Here is an 18,789-nt window from a genome sequence, read left to right as displayed (position 1 = left end):
ATGGGGGTGCCACAGGGTTCAATTCTCGGGCCGACTCTTTTCTCTGTATATATCAATGATGTTGCTCTTGCGGCGGGCGATTCCCTGATCCACCTCTACGCAGACAACACCATTCTGTATACTTACGGCCCGTCCTTGGACACTGTGCTATCTAACCTCCAAACGAGCTTCAATGCCATACAACACTCCTTCCGTGGCCTCCAACTGCTCTTAAACGCTAGTAAAACCAAATGCATGCTTTTCAACCATTCGCTGCCTGCACCCGCACGCCCGACTAGCATCACCACCCTGGATGGTTCCGACCTAGAATATGTGGACATCTATAAGTACCGAGGTGTCTGGCTAGACTGTAAACTCTCCTTCCAGACTCATATCAAACATATCCAATCTAAAATCAAATCTAGAGTCGGCTTTCTATTCCGCAACAAAGCCTCCTTCACTCAAGCCGCCAAACTTACCCTAGTAAAACTGACTATCCTACCGATCCTCGACTTCGGCGATGTCATCTACAAAATAGCTTCCAACACTCTACTCAGCAAACTGGATGCAGTTTATCACAGTGCCATCCGTTTTGTTACTAAAGCACCTTATACCACCTACCACTGCGACCTGTATGCTCTAGTCGGCTGTCCCTCGCTACATATTCGTCGCCAGACCCACTGGCTCCAGGTCATCTACAAGTCCATGCTAGGTAAAGCTCCGCCTTATCTCAGTTCACTGGTCACGATGGCAACACCCACCTGTAGCACGCGCTCCAGCAGGTGTATCTCACTGATCATCCCTAAAGCCAACACCTCATTTGGCCACCTTTCGTTCCAGTTCTCTGCTGCCTGTGACTGGAACGAATTGCAAAAATCGCTGAAGTCGGAGACTTTTATCTCCCTCACCAACTTCAAACATCTGCTATCTGAGCAGCTAACCGATCGCTGCAGCTGTACATAGTCTATCGGTAAATAGCCCACCCAATTTGACCTACCTCTTCCCCATACTGTTTATATTTATTTACTTTCCTGCTCTTTTGCACACCAATATATCTACCTGTACATGACCATCTGATCATTTATCACTCCAGTGTTAATCTGCAAAATTGTAATTATTCGCCTACCTCCTCATGCCTTTTGCACACAATGTATATAGACTCTCTTTTTTTTCTACTGTGTTATTGACTTGTTAATTGTTTACACCATGTGTAACTCTGTGTTGTTGTCTGTTCACACTGCTATGCTTTATCTTGGCCAGGTTGCAGTTGCAAATGAGAACTTATTCTCAACTAGTCTACCTGGTTAAATAAAGGTGAAATAAAATGTTTAAATGTATGATTTGTCGCTCTTTTCACTCCGAATCCTAAAGTTATGTTTTATCCTGATGTATAGCCTAGCCTACATAATTGTTCATCTTATTTATTCTAAACTGGGTCCTGTGTATTTTTCCCTTAAACCCCCCCCCCCCCCCCCACCTCCATCTGTCATTGTAAACAATAGTCTGTTTGTTCAGGTGCTTGATCTACCTATTACCTGCACTGCGGTGAGATATGCATGTGCCGGGCAAGGTCCTTTGCACAGCCAATTTATTTATACCCCATTATAATGACTTCGGCATCAAAGCGTGTGAATGACAGAGACAAAATGAGAAAACCTATATTCTAAAGCCCTCCTCAAGCACTCCCTTTGTTGACAACAAGCAGCACATGAATATGCTCAAACGAAGAAGAGATAAAAGCAATGCACCGAAACAAAACAAAAGCCACCTCTTCTTTTGTTGTTTCACTATGCTTGGCGAAGCCCAGAACACCGGAGTAAATTGCACTCGAATGCAACACGTTTTAACTGGCTGAGTCCCAGATAGCACGTCATTCACTATGTGCCCTGGTCAAAAGTAGTGCACTATGCAGGGAATTGTGTGCCATTTGTGACACAGCCACTGGTCTTTCATGTCCACCTCCAAAGGGGCTGCTGGTTGGATTTCATAGCCCACATTGTCTTCCCTCTTCCCAGTTGTAACCACTCTGGGCTGAAGTGGCCCCTAGGTACAAATCTAGGATCAGCTTCCCCTCCCCCACCCAAATTATAACCGTCTATGAATTTAAGAGTGCTTACATTTCTCCAGTTCCTTACCTCAGCTTTTTACCGAAACAGCAAGGGGAAACCCTTTGTTATTTTTTCAACTGTGGATTTCCCCTTTAAGTGTAGGATTGGTCGAGGGAAAGCTGATCCTAGATCTGATCCTAAACTTCCTGCCAGAGTGGTCACAACAGGAAAGACAGTGAAGTTGACCATAGATGCTGAAAAGATCAGAATCTATGGGCAGCTTCACGATCTTCCCCGAAGATGAGGTATGGGCTGGATAATTGTAACCACTCTTAAATTCATAGACAGAGCTATGGATGCAAGGACTGACCATGCATAATATCAACATTATAGTTTGAGCCATGTTTGGAGGCTATCCGGTGTTTGTTTACGTTTACTTTGTTTACGAACATTGTGTATTTTGGGTTCAGATGGGGTACAGAATCTCATGAAGCATTTATAAGTAATATTCTTCAAGAATGAATGGGTACATACAGTATCATTAATTTATAAATCCAAAAATGGATGTAGCAACAGCAGATTGCCCCTTTAAATCATAAGTGAGGAAATGCAAAACCGACCCAATATCAGCATCCAGAGGCAGCTTCAGGTACAGTTCAGCTTCCCCTCCCCTAATCCTAATTAACCATTAGTGGGGAAAATGCTAAACTGACCCAAGATCAGCATCTAGGTCTAACTTCAACCTACTCTGTTGTATATTCAGATGGGCCAAAGGGGGCAGCGTCATCAGACAGGTGTCAGGTGACACCTATGAGGTCATCGTGGACCACTCGTTCTTCACAGAGCCCGTCTCCTGTGAGGTCACCAATGCGCTGGGCAGCACCAACATCAGCAGGAACGTGGATGTCTACTGTGAGTAGTAATCCGCAAGCAACATGTGCAAACACACACACACACACACACACACACACACACACACACACACACACACACACACACACTACTGTGAGTAGTCCCCAAGCAAACAGACCAAGGAACCAAAACTAGCTAACTACAGGCACTACGAATCACATCTACCACTACATGGATAGTCCCAAATAGAAGGTTTGTAGATGTTAACTAACTGTCAACAACATTTCAACTAACTATCCACTAAATAATTTCTCTAACCTTAATCCTTACCCTAACACTAGACCTAACCCCAACCTTACCCTTTCCCTCACGCAAATCATACACTCAACCCTAGCCCTTACCCTAACCCCAGCAAGTTGTTGTGTATCAACAGAGTTGCAATTATTTGTTTGTTGATACTGGAGCTTAAGTATCTGTAGATCACCTATAGGGGACTATCCAAATCAAGTGTAACCATTTCTGTTCCTGTGGTTCCAGATGGGCCCAGAATGGCTGCTGAGCCACAGTCCCTACAGGTAGACCTGGGATCAGATGCTATCTTCAACTGTGCCTGGACAGGAAACCCCTCCCTCACCATTGTGTGGATGAAACGTGGCTCTGGAGTGGTAGGCATTGTAATCACCATCATCCTTTTTATTATGCTTGTATTTCCAGTTGCTTATTGTGCAAGACCCATTAACCCTTAACCCTCATACTACCGACTCGGGTTATTTTGAGCCCAGAGGCACATTTTTATCATAGCACAAGACTTTGCCAATCATCTTGTTCTTAATAAATATAAATTATTGTTTGGTGCTTCTGTATCAATATGGACTTTAAAAAATAATCTTGTCCTTTGGGGTAATTTTGACACCAGACAAAAACACTTCATTTCGTCTATTGTAATTTGATAGATCCGACCCTTTATTTGAATCTATGTTTCTCTGGAGACATAATAACAATTTATCCATACCACCAGAGGGTGGATGGGAACCTGAATCAGTGATTATGACCAGATAGAAAGATCAGAGATATAGTTTCCTCATGTACTAAACTAACGTTTTACTTTCTATACCATGTAAAGTCTGACTGTGTACAAACCAAAATAACATTATTATGGTGCACATAAAAATGTGTTATTCTAGGGCGAATCTAAAGTGTTTATTTGAATCCAGGTTTCTCTGGAGAGTTATACATATAATGGTTTCTTCGCGCATCGCGCCGACAGAAACAAGCATCTTTCTGGTAAGAAGAGGGGCGGGGGGTATGCCTTATGATTAACGAGACGTGGTGTGATCATAACATCATACAGGAACTCAAGTCCTTCTGTTCACCTGACCTAGAATTCCTCACAATCAAATGTCGACCACATTATCTACCAAGAGAATTCTCTTCGATTATAATCACAGCCGTATATATTCCCCCCCAAGCAGACACATCGATGGCCCTGAACAAACTTTATTTGTCTCTATGCAAACTGGAAACCACATATCCTGAGGCTGCATTCATTGTAGCTGGGGATTTTAACAAGGCCTATCTGAAAACAAGGCTCCCTAAATTCTATCAGCATATCTATTGTACAACCAGGGCTGGTAAATCCCTGGATCATTGTTATTCTAACTTCCACGATGCATATAAGGCCCTCCCTCGCCCTCCTTTCGGAAAAGCTGACCATGACTCAATTTTGTTGCTTCCAGCCTACAGACAGAAACTAAAACAGGAAGCTCCCGCGCTCAGGTCTGTTCAACGCTGGTCCGACCAATCTGATTCCACGCTTCAAGACTGCTTCGAACAAGTGGATTGGGATATGTTTCACATTGCGTCCAACAACAACATTGACGAATACGCTGATTCTGTGAGCGAGTTCATTAGAAAGTGCATTGGCGATGTCGTACCAATAGCAACTATTAAAACATTCCCAAACCAGAAAACGTAAATTGATGGCAGCATTTGCGCAAAACTGAAAGCGCGAACCACTGCTTTTATCCAGGGCAAGGTGACCGGAAACATGACCGAATACAAACAGTGTAGCTATTCCCTCCACAAGGCAATCAAACAAGCTAAGCGTCAGTATAGAGACAAAGTAGAGTCGCAATTCAACGGCTCAGACACAAGAGTTATGTGGCAGGGTCTACAGTCAATCACGGATTACAAGAAGAAAACCAGCCCCATTGCGGACCAGGATGTCTTGCTCCCAGACAGACTAAATAACTTCTTTGCTCGCTTTGAAGACAATACAGTGCCACTGACACAGCCCGCTACCAAAACATGTGGACTCTCCTTCACTGCAGCCGATGTGAGTAAAACATTTAAACGTCCTCAGAGCATGTGCAGAACAGCTGGCTGGTGGGTTTACGGACATATTCAATCAATCCTTATCCCAGTCTGCTGTTCCCTCATGCTTCAATAGGGCCACCATTGTTCCTGTTCCCAAGAAAGCTAAGGTAACTGAGCCAAACGACTACCGCCCCGTTGCACTCACTTCCGTCATCATGAAGTGCTTTGAGAGACTAGTCAAGGACCATATCACCTCCACCCTACCTGACACCCTAGACCCACTCCAATTTGCTTACCACCCAAATAGGTCCACAGACGACGCAATCGCAACCACACTGCACACTGCCCTAACCCATCTGGACAAGGGGAATACCTACGTGAGAATGCTGTTCATCGACTACAGCTCGGCATTTAACACCATAGTGCCCTCCAAGCTCGTCATCAAGCTCGAGACCCTGGGTCTCGACCCCGCTCTGTGCAACTGGGTACTGGACTTCCTGACGGGCCGCCCCCAGGTGGTGAGAGTAGGTAACAACATCTCCACCCCGCTGATCCTCAACACTGGGGCCCCACAAGGGTGCGTTCCGAGCCCTCGCCTGTACTCCCTGTTCACCCACGACTGTGTGGCCATGCACGTCTCCAACTCAATCATCAAGTTTGCGGACAACACTACAGTGGTAGGCTTGATTACCAACAACGACGAGACGGCCTACAGGGAGGAGGTGAGGGTCCTCGGAGTGTGGTGTCAGGAAAATAACCTCACACTCAACGTCAACAAAACAAAGGAGATGATCGTGGACTTCAGGAAACAGCAGAGGGTGCACCCCCCTATCCATATTGACGGGACAGTAGTGGAGAGGGTAGTAAATTGTAAGTTCCTCGGCGTACACATCACGGACAAACTGAATTGGTCCACCCACACAGACAGTGTTGTGAAGAAGGCGCAGCAGTGCCTCTGCAACCTCAGGAGGCTGAAGAAATTTGGCTTGTCACCAAAAGTACTCACAAACTTTTACAGATGCACAATCGAGAGCATCCTGTTGGGCTGTATCACCGCCTGGTACGGCAACTGCTCCACCCACAACCGTATGGCTCTCCAGAGGGTAGTGAGGTCTGTACAACGCATCACCGGGGGCAAACTACCTGCCCTCCAGGACACCTACACCACCCGATGTCACAAGAAGGCCATAAAGATCATCAAGGACAACAACCACCCGAGCCACTGCCTGTTCACCCCTCCATCATCCAGAAGGTGAGGTCAGTACAGGTGCATCAAAGCAGGGACTGAGAGACTGAAAAACAGCTTCTATCTCAAGGCCATCAGACTGTTAAACAGCCACCACTAACATTGAGTGGCTGCTGCCAACATACTGACTCAACTCCAGCCACTTTAATAATGGAAATTGATGTAAAAAAATGTATCACTAGCCACTTTAAACAATGCCACTTAATATAATGTTTACATACCCTACATTACTCATCTCATATGTATATACTGTACTCGATACCATCTACTGCATCTTGCCTATGCCGTTCTGTACCTTCACTCATTCATATGTCTTTATGTACATGTTCTTTTTCCCTTTACACTTCTGTGTATAAGGTAGCAGTTGTGGCATTGTTAGGTTAGATTACTCGTTGGTTACTACTGCATTGTCGGAACTAGAAGCACAAGCATTTCGCTACACTCGCATTAACATCTGCTAACCATGTGTAAGTGACAAATAAAATTTGATTTGATTTGATAATCAGAGGGTGGAGGTGAACCTGTTGCAGTGATCTTGACCTGATAGACAGATCACCTGCAGAGATGGTGCACCTGGTGTACTCGTCTATGGTTATAACTGGCTATAACTATGACTACAATATACAATATATAGAATACCTTAGATATATGCTTAGTTGCAGTCAAAACAGCTCATGAAAGTCTGTCAGTGGTATGAATACTTGGTAGAACTGTATGACAGAAACCAGCTACTCTCTGAATGTACACATACTGTAGTGGTGTGTCTTCCCCCGAAAAATAGTTATTCTACTGCAGATGGTATATAAATACCAGAATTCCTATAATGCCTTCCAATATTCTATATGTGCGACTTATGTTTCTTTGTTTGCTGTAATATTTGGTTTGAAGTGACTTTGAGGATTTGGGCATGCTTTTTGGAGCATCCTGCCATAGATCCTACCACTCCCATTGTGTCACTAGCATCGATGCTGGCAGTGGGGTAAATAAAGAAGTAAAGTAAATAAAGAAAATGAAGCCATATTTTTGGTAATTATCTCAGGATCAATTGGTTAATGACTTTTTGTCAGTAAAATTAAGTATATTTCAAATGTTGGTGTACCGCCCATTTTTAAATTCATATTTATTTCAAAATTCTAAAAACTAAATAATACTACAATCAAATGAAGGTGAATCTGCTTTTTAGTATTAGTGTGAATTGTACTTTCGAAAAAAGCTGCACATTATTTAAGGGGAAATTTATATTTTCGTTTGAGAGAATATGCTAATTAATTGTACTTTTACTAAAATAATGGTCTGTTTTGGTTAAAAAAATATAAAAAAAAATTATTTCTGATAACATAATGTACATGTCTAATTACACTGAGTGTACAAAACATTAGGAAAGGCTATGATCCCTTATTGATGTCAGCTGTTAAATCCAATTCAATCAGTGTAGATGAAGGGGAGGAGACAGGTTAAAGAACCATTTTTAAGCCTTGAGACAATTGAGACATGGATTTTGTATCTGTGCCATTCAAAGGGTGAATGGGCAAGACAAAATATTGAATGAGGTATGGTGTACGGTTTGAGTGTGTCAAGAACTGCAATACTGCTGGGTTTTTCACACTCAACAGTTTCCTGTGTGTATCAAGAAAGGTCCATCCCCCAAAGGACATCCAGCCAACTTGACACAACTGTGGGAAGCATTGTAGTCAGCATGGGCCAGCATCCCTGTGGAACACTTTTGACACCTTGAAGAGTTGACAAATGTAGGCTTGTCTGAGAGCAAAAGAGGATGCAACTCAATATTAGGAAGGTGTTCCAAAGGTTTTGTAAACTTAGTGTATGTTTTGATTAGAATTAAGTTTATATTTTACTATGATTGTTTCTTTTTCCCAATAGTTTCTTCTTGGGGTCAAAATGACCATAGTTTGAAATCCATGTATGTTGGTAGCATGAGGATTAAGGGCAATAAAGTATTATATTCTATTCTACAGTGCCTTCGGAAAGTATTCAGACCATTTGACTTTTTCCAAATTTTGTTAGGTTACAGCCGTATTCTAAAATTGATTAAATTTTTTACCTGTCAATCTACACACAATACCCCATAATGACAAAGCCCCCCAGAAATTTGACATGTTTACTATCATATTTACATAAGTATTCAGATCCTGTATTTGCAGATCCTCTCAAGCTCTGACAGGTTGGATGGATAGCATTGCTACATATATTCAATCGGGTTCAAGTCCGGGCTCTGGCTTGGCCACTCAAGGACATTCAGAGACTTGTTCCGAAGACACTCCTGCCTTGTCTTTGCTGTGTGCTTTGGGTAATTGTCCTGTTGGAAACTGAACCTTCGCCCCAGTCTGAGGTCCTGAGTGCTCTGGAGCAAGTTTCAATCAAGGATCTCTCTGTACTTTGCTCCATTCATCTTCGCCTCAATCCTGACTAGTCTCCCAGTCCCTGCCGCTGAAAAACATCCCCATAGCATGATGCTGCCACCACCATGCTTCACCGTAGGGATGGTGCCAGGTTTCCTCCAGACGTGACTTTTGGCATTTGGTCCAAAGAGTCCAAGCTTAGTTTCATCGGACCAGAGAATCTTGTTTCTCATGGTCTGAAAGTCTTTAGGTGCATTTTGGCAAACTCCAAGCTGGCTGTCATGTGCCTTTTACAGAGGAGTGGCTTCCGTCTGGCCACTCTACCGTAAAGGCATAATTGGTGGAGTGCTCCAGAGATGGTTGTCCTTCTGGAAGGTTCTCCCATCTCAAGAGAGGAACTCTGGAGCTCTGTCAGAGAGACCATCAGGTTCTTAGTCACCTCCCTGACCAGGGCCCTTCTCCCCCGATTGCTCAACTCTAGGAAGAGTCTTGGTGGTTCCAAACATCTTCCATTTAAGAATGATGCACGGCACTGTGTTCTTGGGGACTGTTAATGCTGCAGAAATGTTTTGGTACCCTTCCCCAGATCTGTGCCTCGGCACTATCATGTCTCGGAGCTCTATGGACAATTCCTTCGACATCATGGCTTGGTTTTTGCTCTGACATGCACTGTCAACTGTGTGACCTTATATAGACAGGTGTGTGCCTTTCCAAATCATGTCCAATCAATTGAATTTATCAAAGGTGGACTCCAATCAAGTTGTAGAAACATATCAAGGATGATCAATGGAAACAGGATGCACCTGAGCTCAATTTTGATTCTCATTGCAAAGGGTCTAAATAATTATGTAAATGTCATATTTAAGTTTTTTACATTTGCAAAAATGTCTAAAAAACACATTATGGAGTGTTGTGTATAGATTGATGAGGAAAATAACTTTTTAATCAATTTTAGAATAAGGCTGTAACGTAACAAAATGTGGAAAAAGTCAAAGGGTCTGAATACTTTCCCAAGGCACCGTATGTTTTTCTGTTCTGTTTCTATTCTTTTAAATGTTTGCATTCTATTCAATTCTATTATATCCTGTCCTATCCTCTACTGTTTTCTTCTAACATTAATTATATTCAATTTTACCGGTATTCTATTCAATTGTATTCTATAGCATAGAAGGTGACAAATAAACTTTGATTTGATTTGACATTCATAATGGTATTGGTTGAAAATAATATATTTTAGATGGTCCACTGCTTTCAGTCTGTCATATAGGCAATTCCACCCATGCAGTTTATGTTGATATTATTGAGTTATCATACACTTTTATGCTGTTTATTAAAGCAGTGGCTCAAGTGGCTTTGCAGACATTAAGGTGCTGCCAACACTCTCCTTTTGGTGAGAGTTAATTGTGATGGGCTTATTTGAGGATTGGACGGTACTCGGCTGCAGTCTTGGGTTCAGATACAAGCGTTTTATCACCTGCCTGACCTTTGACCTTTAACCCATCCTGACCTTTCGTGACCGTCCACAGGTGCTTAGCAATGACAACATCCTGACGCTCAAGGCGGTGAGGCAGGATGATGCTGGGAAGTACGTATGCCGGGCGGTGGTCCCCCGAGTTGGAGCTGGAGAAAAGGAAGTGTCCCTCACTGTGAATGGTAAGTGCACTTCACATTAGGATTAATGCCAAATTCATTTCCAAGCTGGATCCCACTGGGCAAAGACGTCAGTTCAACGTCTAATTTTAATTTACATTCGGTTAAGTTGTCAACTTACATGAATTCAACATGAAATCAACAAAAAAAATCACCATGTCATTGGATTTAGGTTAAAAGTTGGGTGACGAAAAACTAAATTCCCTTCAATAATTGGCCTTTTAAAAATCCAATCAGTTTTCCACATTGATTTAACCTCATCGCAAAACATTTTGGGGTTGAAATTACGTGGAAACGACATTCATTCAACTAGGTTTTGCCCAGTGGAATGTGGAAGCTGTTCCAAGCTCAGGGACATGTTTCAGGCTAGCTGGACTCTGGGAAAACAAAGTAAAAGCAGAGACATATTTACAATAGCGGTGTCAATATCAGGGGGTCATAGGTCATAGTGTAGTTTGCTTTTAACTGGGAGAAGAAAATCATGGATTTGATCACAGCAAGGACTGTAACCTGGTAAGTAAAAATTAACTGTAACTGTTTAGATGTAATGCTATCATCTGTCATATCAAGATAGCCGTCAATCATCATTGATACCTGATACTATCATACTATCGCTCAAACCCTACTCCTATTATAGATGCACTCCCCTACATATATATTTGGACACTGAGGCTAAAACATTTAATTTGATTCTGTACTCCATCATTTTGTATTTGAAATAAACATTTTTTTATGAGGTGAAAGTATAGAATGTCACCTTATATTTGAGGGTATTTTCATACATACATACATACAGCAAAAAATTATTTAGTCAGCCGCCACCAATTGTGCAAGTTCTCCCACTTAAAAAGATGAGAGAGGCCTGTAATTTTCATCATAGTTACACTTCAACTATGACAGACAAAATGAGAAAAAAAATCCAGATAATTACATTGTAGGATTTTTAATGAATTTATTTGCAAATTATGGTGGAAAATAAGCATTTGGTCACCTACAAACAAGCAAGATTTCTGGCTCTCACAGACCTGTAACTTCTTCTTTAAGGCTCCTCTGTCCTCCACTCGTTACCTGTATTAATGGCACCTGTTTGAACTTGTTATCAGTATAAAAGGCACCTGTCCACAACCTCAAACAGTCACACTCCAAACTCCACTATGGCCAAGAACAAAGAGCTGTCAAAGGACACCAGAAACAAAATTGTAGACCTGCACCGGCTGGGAAGACTGAATCTGCAATAGGTAAGCAGCTTGGTTTGAAGAAATCAACTGTGGGAGCAATTATTAGGAAATGGAAGACATACAAGACCACTGATAATCTCCCTCGATCTGGGGCTCCACGCAAGATCTCACCCCGTGGGGTCAAAATTATCACAAGAACGGTGAGCAAAAATCCCAGAACCACACGGGGGGACCTAGTGAATGACCTGCAGAGAGCTGGGACCAATGTAACAAAGCCTACCATCAGTAACACACTATGCCGCCAGGGACTCAAATCCTGCAGTGCCAGACGTGTCCCCCTGCTTAAGCCAGTACATGTCCAGGCCCGTCCGAAGTTTGCTAGAGAGCATTTGGATGATCCAGAAGAAGATTGGGAGAATGTCATATGGTCAGATGAAACCAAAATATAACTGGGGATAATAATGTAAGAAATAATACACAAAAAAAACAAAATACTGCAAAGTCGCTTAGGATCTAGAAGCAGAGCTGACATGTGACTCACCACCTGGAATCGATCTTATGCAGCAACATTTGAAATGGTGTTTTTTACCTTTGATAAATGTGGAGACACAGAGCTGCAACATTATATATCATACAATGCATTTGAGGAACAATTGAAAAGTAATTCTGCATTGAAATTTGATCAACTTGTAAACTCACTTTTGAGAAAATCGCCTTTCAATGTTTTGCTATCTAGTGAAGAGCTCAGCTCTTCTTCGTCTACACCCATTCAGCATCGTTCACACCCTCACCTTAAACCCACCCATCTTGTTTCACTCTCGAATCACACACTTGACGCTCTGAACAATGATTTTTTAACCTCTGGATAGCATGAAAACAGCCAAACCAGCTCTGCTGGCTATAATTTCATTATGCTTTCTTGCATATGTTTACTGACACTGGCCATATTCAACGGGTTTTGTACACGCGTCACGTAACGTTAGCTAACGAGCCAGCCAGCTAGTTAAACAACAATGAACAGTGCCAACAATGCCAAATTGCTGGGAGCTAACCAACCATGTTCAATGTTATCTAACTAGAACAGCAAACGGCTCTGGGAAACGAATTATAACATCAGCTAGGGAGCTAGCCAGCTAACGTTAGCTAGCTAGCTAACAATACACTTTAGCTTGAAATTAAACCACTTTCAGTCAAATTTAGAAAACGTGTAATATCTAAAAATGTAGCTAGCTGAAGCTTGACTATCTTACCTGTATACATCATTGTGCATGGACACGTCTCCCTGTTAGGAATGCCATGCCATGGTTGCCCTTAGTTTGAAGATGTAATCCGGAGACAGGTGTTTCCTCCATCGCTTTAGCTATCATACTCTAATTCCACTGATTTCAAAGCTTGATCCTCCAGAAAGTGGGAAGCCACACTTATGCAGCGCCACTACACAATACCCTTTTAAAAATGCAGCGTTCGACAGGATTACCAACACAGACTGATGAGCTTCATTGGCAAACCAATTCGTACTCCTCCCTTGGCATGTCCAACCCACTCATTATCTCAGCCAATCATAGCTAGTGCGAATGTTGCTCACTTTCTCTGTGGCTTAACAAACACGGCTCATAATTTAACAATTTTATTCGTATTTACAGATAGCTTACAAGTTTGTTATTAAATGCCGAGCTGTTATCGATGAACAATATTCTTACATAGGTATTCCTCTTATCCAGATGGGTTAGGGCAGTGTGATTGCGATTGCGTCGTCTGTGGACCTATTGGGGCGGTAAAAAAATTGGAGTGGGTCTAGGGTGTCAGGTAGGGTGGAGGTGATATGATCCTTGGCTAGTCTCTCAAAGTACTTAATGATTACAGAAGTGAGTGCTACGGAGCGATAGTCGTTTAGCTCAGTTTCCTTAGCTTTCTTGGGAACAGGAACATTGGTGGCCCTCTTGAAGCATGTGGGATCAGCAGACTGGGATAGGGATTGATTGAATATGTCTGTAAACACAGCAGCCAGCTGGCCTGCACATGTTCTGTGGACGTGGCTAGGGATGCCGTCTAGGCCGACAACTTTGCGAGGGTTAACACGCTTCAATGTCTTACGTCGACCACGGAGAAGGAGATTCCAAAGTCGGTTTTCCCCCTGTAGTCCGTGAAGCCCTGATCGGTGGAGTGCCGCAGAGATGGTTGTCCTTCTGGAAGGTTTTCCCATCTCCACAAAGGAACTCTAGAGCTCTGTCAGAGAGACCATCGGGTGCTTTGTCACCTCCCTGACCAAGGCCCTTCTCCCCCGATTGCTCAGTTTGGCCGGTCGCCAGCTCTAGGAAGAGTCTTGGTGGTTCCAAACTTCTTCCATTAAGAATGATGGAGGCCTCTGTGTTCTTGGGGACCTTTTTTAAATTAATTTTTTATTTCACCTTTATTTAAAACCAGGTAGACCAGTTGAGAACTGCGACCTGGCCAAGATAAAGCAAAGCAGTGTGACACAAACAACAACAGAGTTACACATGAAATAAACAAAAGTACAGTCGGTAACTCAATAGAAAAAAGTCTGTTACAGTGTGTGCAAATGGCGTGAGAAGGTAAGGCAATTGGGACCTTTAATGCTGCAAAATTTTGTTGGTATCCTTCTCCAGATCTGTGCCTCGACACAATCATGTGTCGGAGCTCTACAAACACTTTCTTCGACCTCATGGCTAGGTTTTTTTCTCTGACATGCACGGTCAATTGTGAAACCTCATATATACAGGTGTGTGCCTTTCCACTACAGGTGGACTCCAATTTAATTGATTATAGAATAAGACTGTAATGTAACAAAATGTGGAAAAAGGCAAAAGGTCTGAATACTTTCCGAAGGCACTGTATGTGTGTTATCTGAAAGGGAAAAAACAGTCAGTCAATTAGCGTTCGATAATATAATCAGCATAATTGACAATGACTTCACTTTGACTGGAATGAGCATGTTGCACCAGAAATAAACAACAACACAGGATACATGTCATTAAAGGTGAAAAAAGCGATTTAACACATTTTTCAATCGATCTAAACTCCCAGCCTTACAGCTGGCCGAGGCGAAATGAAAATTTATTGCGACCTTTTTTAACTAATCAATAAATAGATATAGAAAAACAAAGACGGTTGTTTACTACGCCTGAAGACCGTGCAAGTCAGCCAATCGATGGCGAACTCTATCAACTAACTCCCCCGTACAAGCACAAGGTCATCATAGAATTCATGGCACAAGAATAGCAGGTGCGTAGGTATTCACAAAATGGCTGACCTTAAATTGTACTTTTTTCTCCCTCTCCCTTGCCAAAGAGGCCCTCTTATTGTCTGCTCTCATTGCAGGTTTAACCAGTCAATGAGGAAGAGTTCTGGAGGCATGTAGACAAACTGTTTTGATGTAATACAGTTCTGCTGTAGCAAAGCAATAAGAGAGAGAGGTTTGGCATGTATGAATTTCTCCTTCCTTATGAAGGAGGCTTATTCTCTCCTTGAAGCTTGTGTCAGGAAGTCCATTATTTGACAAACTGGAAAGGTGTAGCATTTGGCCAAAGGGTTTTCACGCTAAACCCACCCATCACCATCATTTATGAAAGGAGGCTGATTGGACAGGTTATGGTTAAGACTGATATTGTAAAGTAAAACAATGGTGAAACAGAGCATATCAGTTTAGATTCCAGGCTGGTGAATCTTCAAATTCAATCACAAACAAGTAACACCCTTTCTCCTCTTCTCTTCTTTCATTTTTGCATTTACATTTGAGTCATTTAGCAGACACTCTTATCCAAAGTGATTTACAGTTTCATCTTAGCTGGGTGAGACGACCACATATTACAGTCATAGTAAGTACATTTTTCCTCAAGTAAGAACATGCCGGTGCTAGTATGAAACGACAAGTGCGATTATTTTTTTCTCCTCCTCCCATCCCCTCCCCTTCTCCATTAAATACACCCACCCTGTCTACCTCCTCCGGTAGATCAGGAGAGCTGCTCCAAGGCTGAGGCTGGGAGATAAAGTCATCTAATAATAGCACTCATTTGCACTTCTCCGTCCCTTGTCAGATCTCTCGGACTCCCCACTCCCTGTGTGAATACATTTGGCTGTATAGAGAAGCCCATTTTGCACTGGAAAGTCACTCTCCCTCAGAAAAAACTGTTTTTTGTTCCTCTCCATATTTTTTACTACTACTAATAATTATAATAATAATAATAATAGTACATTTAATTTGTATAGCGCTTTTCATTACAGAGTTATCTCAAAGCTAAATAAAAGGTATACATAAAAACAACATACATTTAAATCAAGGCAGATGAAATAGCAATAGTGTAGCAATAGTGTTAAATACATTTTAGATTGGGGCTAGGACTTAGAAAAAGATAGTTTGTGGAAGAAGGTTTTAAGGCCCGTTTTAAAAGTTCTGAGTGTTGGACCAGCTCTCAGATGGTCAGGGAAAGTATTATATAGGCAAGGGGCAAGGGAGCAGAAGGCTGTGTCCCGCATACTTCGGAGACATGTCTTGCGGACTTGAAGCAGTAGGGAGTAGCTGGAGAGGAGAGTGCGAGTGCGAGATAGCTCGTGATTGAGATGAGGTTGCTGATGTGGGTGGGGCTCAATCCATTCAAGTCTTTAAATACAAGCATGAGAATTTTGAAGTCAATGCTTTAGTGATATGATCTGACTTCTTGTCATCCTAGAGAAGATGAAAGCATGGATGAGTTTCTCTGCATCTAGCGGGGAGAGTGATGGTATGAACCGGGCAAAGTTTTAAAGTGGAAACATATTCACATATTGGTTTTATGTGGGAATCGAAGGACTTCAAAGGACAGGATCAAACTTGACACCTACGTTGAAGATGACAGAGGACAGGGGGATGGCCTGGCCTGGCCGTTGATTGTAGGGCAGATGTTTCCAGCACTAGTGACCTATTTGGGTGTCCCAATAAGCACAGCCTCAGTCTTGATGCCCTGATGTCCTCTAGGCAGCTGCTGAGTTTTGCTAGGGCAAAGATTGTTTCTAGTTTGGTGTTAATGTAGACCTGAGTATCGTCAGCATAGCAGTGGAAGTTGATGTCATAATCTCTGAGGATTTGTCCGAGAGGGAGTATGTAAATTAAAAACAGGCTAGGCCCCAGCACTGACCTCTGTGGGACACCACATGTGACAGCAGACTCCTTTGATCTGGACTCTACAATAGTAATGTATTGCTATCTAATGGAGAGGTAGGAGGAGAACCAGTTCAGAGCTATTCCAGAGACAGCGGTGTGCTCTCTGAGATACCACAGGAGGATACTGTGGTCTATGGTGTAAAAAGCAGCACTGAGATCTAAGAGGAGGAGGATGTTAGGAGATCCAGAATCAACAGCCATCAATCAGTAGGTCATTGGTAACTTTAACCAGAGCTGTTTCGGGTGCTGTGCAAGGGCCAGAAGCCAGACTGGAAAACCTTGTACAACTGGTTAGATGATAGATGTGATTGAAGCTGGTTTGCAACCACTTTCTCAAGTGCTTTTGATAGGAAGGGGAGGTTGGAGATGGACCTGTAGATGGATAGGATGCCCTGGTCAAGGTTGGGTTTATTCAGTAAGGGGGTGACTGGAGCTGTTTTGAAAATCGATGGTACCTCTCCCATCAGCAGGGAATTGTAGATCAGTTTGGTGCCAAACATAAGAAGGCTAGATTAGCAGGTTTTTAGTAGGGATGTAGGTATAGGGTCAAGGGAGCAAGTGGGGGCCTTTATTTTAGAGATGATTGACTCCCCAACAGCAGATGTGACTTCTGTAAAGTTGCTGAAGGGAGGGGCAGTCTGAGTTGAGGTTTCAGGAGGTGGGGTGCAGGCCATCTTAGAGGCTTTGATGTTAGTCCTGATGGTGTCCATCCTTGTCTTGACAAAATCTGAGTAGCTATTGCACTGCTCAAATGAGGCTGCAATAGAGCATGTGTTTGCAAGGTTGAAAAGGCAGTTGATGATAGAGAACAGGGTTCTGGGGTTACCTTTGTTATTGTCAATCATGGCAGAGTAGAAAGCTGATCGTGCTTTAAGTAGAACCTGGTAGTCTTTATAGGCCAATCGGTGGACATTTAGGCCCTCCTTCCTCCAAAGTCGCTGGGGGCGATGAGTCTTCATTCTGCACAGTGAACCAAGGAGATGACCTCTGGGGCAAGGATGTTCAGCGTATTACTCAGAGTGCTGTTATACAGATTGAGCATGTCATTGAGGACCAGTTCACTGTAGTCAGATGTGTTCCTGAAAGAGGGATGGGTTAAGTTTCTTCAGGTTGCGGAATTTAAAGGTCCTCTTTGGGCAGTGGAGAGGAGTTGGAGCGGTCAGAGGCAGTGTCACAACCTTGTGGTCAGAGAAGCGTAGCTCAATGACACCCAAGTCAGAGGCAGGGACATCGCCAGTGATAATGAGGTCAGAGGATTTGGGCTGGAACATTTACATGTTGCACAAGGTTTAGATGGGGGGAAAATAGACAGTTCTGTTGTTTTAGAGTGTACAACATTCTGCAGGAATGCAGTTGCAAGAATAGCAGCCATTTTAGGAATGCAATGGTAACTGTAATTGGTAGCTGTGGTGGACAAATAAAACTGAAAATGATACTACTTCTGCTATAAAAGCATTACAAACTACAATAATTACTTGAAAAAAAATCATTGTTACTTCAAAAGAAGGCAGGTATTATTTCCTCCTCCCTTTATTTTACTTCTATTGATGCCTGTTTTGCTTCTGTAAACAGTGACACAGAATTCAGGACCCTTGGTTTTGTTGAGTGAAATGCTGCTGCAGTTGAACGGAATTAATTTGTTGTTGTTGTTCTCATAGTCAGCAGTTCTGGAATTAGCAAGAGCTCCTTGAGTTGGGAGTTGGGAGTCTATCATCGTCACCATGTGTCAGTCAAAGGTCACACATTTCAAAGGTTTCCTTTCACAGGCGCAGGGGAAGAAATAGAACTAACGCAGAGGACAGCAAACTGGAATATGACTTAATTTTCTCTAGCCCTTAATCTAACTCTTCCTCTGTCCTCTGCTGTCCACCCCCTTCCCTCCAACCCTTCTACATTTCTTAGTCTCTTTCTTTGCCTTTTAGCAATAAAAAACAACCAGTTTTTCATCATGCCGGGAATCTCACCCTAAAAAAACAAATTAGTATCATCATGAATAATTGCT

The 18,789-nt window shown here is 42.6% G+C and overlaps 1 protein-coding gene across 1 annotated transcript in view; it reads left to right on the top strand.

The window, feature by feature from the left end:
- The window catches only part of LOC115105304 (kin of IRRE-like protein 3), a 291,162-nt gene that overhangs the window by 244,126 nt on the left and 28,247 nt on the right, over positions 1-18,789 (top strand). The window contains exons 8-10 of the mRNA XM_065006811.1: positions 2,791-2,939; positions 3,417-3,553; positions 10,328-10,454. Of these exons, the coding sequence (XP_064862883.1) occupies positions 2,791-2,939; positions 3,417-3,553; positions 10,328-10,454 (413 nt within the window). The remainder of the gene's footprint in view (positions 1-2,790; positions 2,940-3,416; positions 3,554-10,327; positions 10,455-18,789) is intronic.

Source organism: Oncorhynchus nerka, linkage group LG22, assembly GCF_034236695.1.
Source record: "Oncorhynchus nerka isolate Pitt River linkage group LG22, Oner_Uvic_2.0, whole genome shotgun sequence".
NCBI classification, from domain to species: Eukaryota; Metazoa; Chordata; class Actinopteri; order Salmoniformes; family Salmonidae; genus Oncorhynchus; species Oncorhynchus nerka.
Note: the sequence above shows the minus strand (reverse complement) of the source record. Positions and strands in the feature narration are given on the sequence as shown.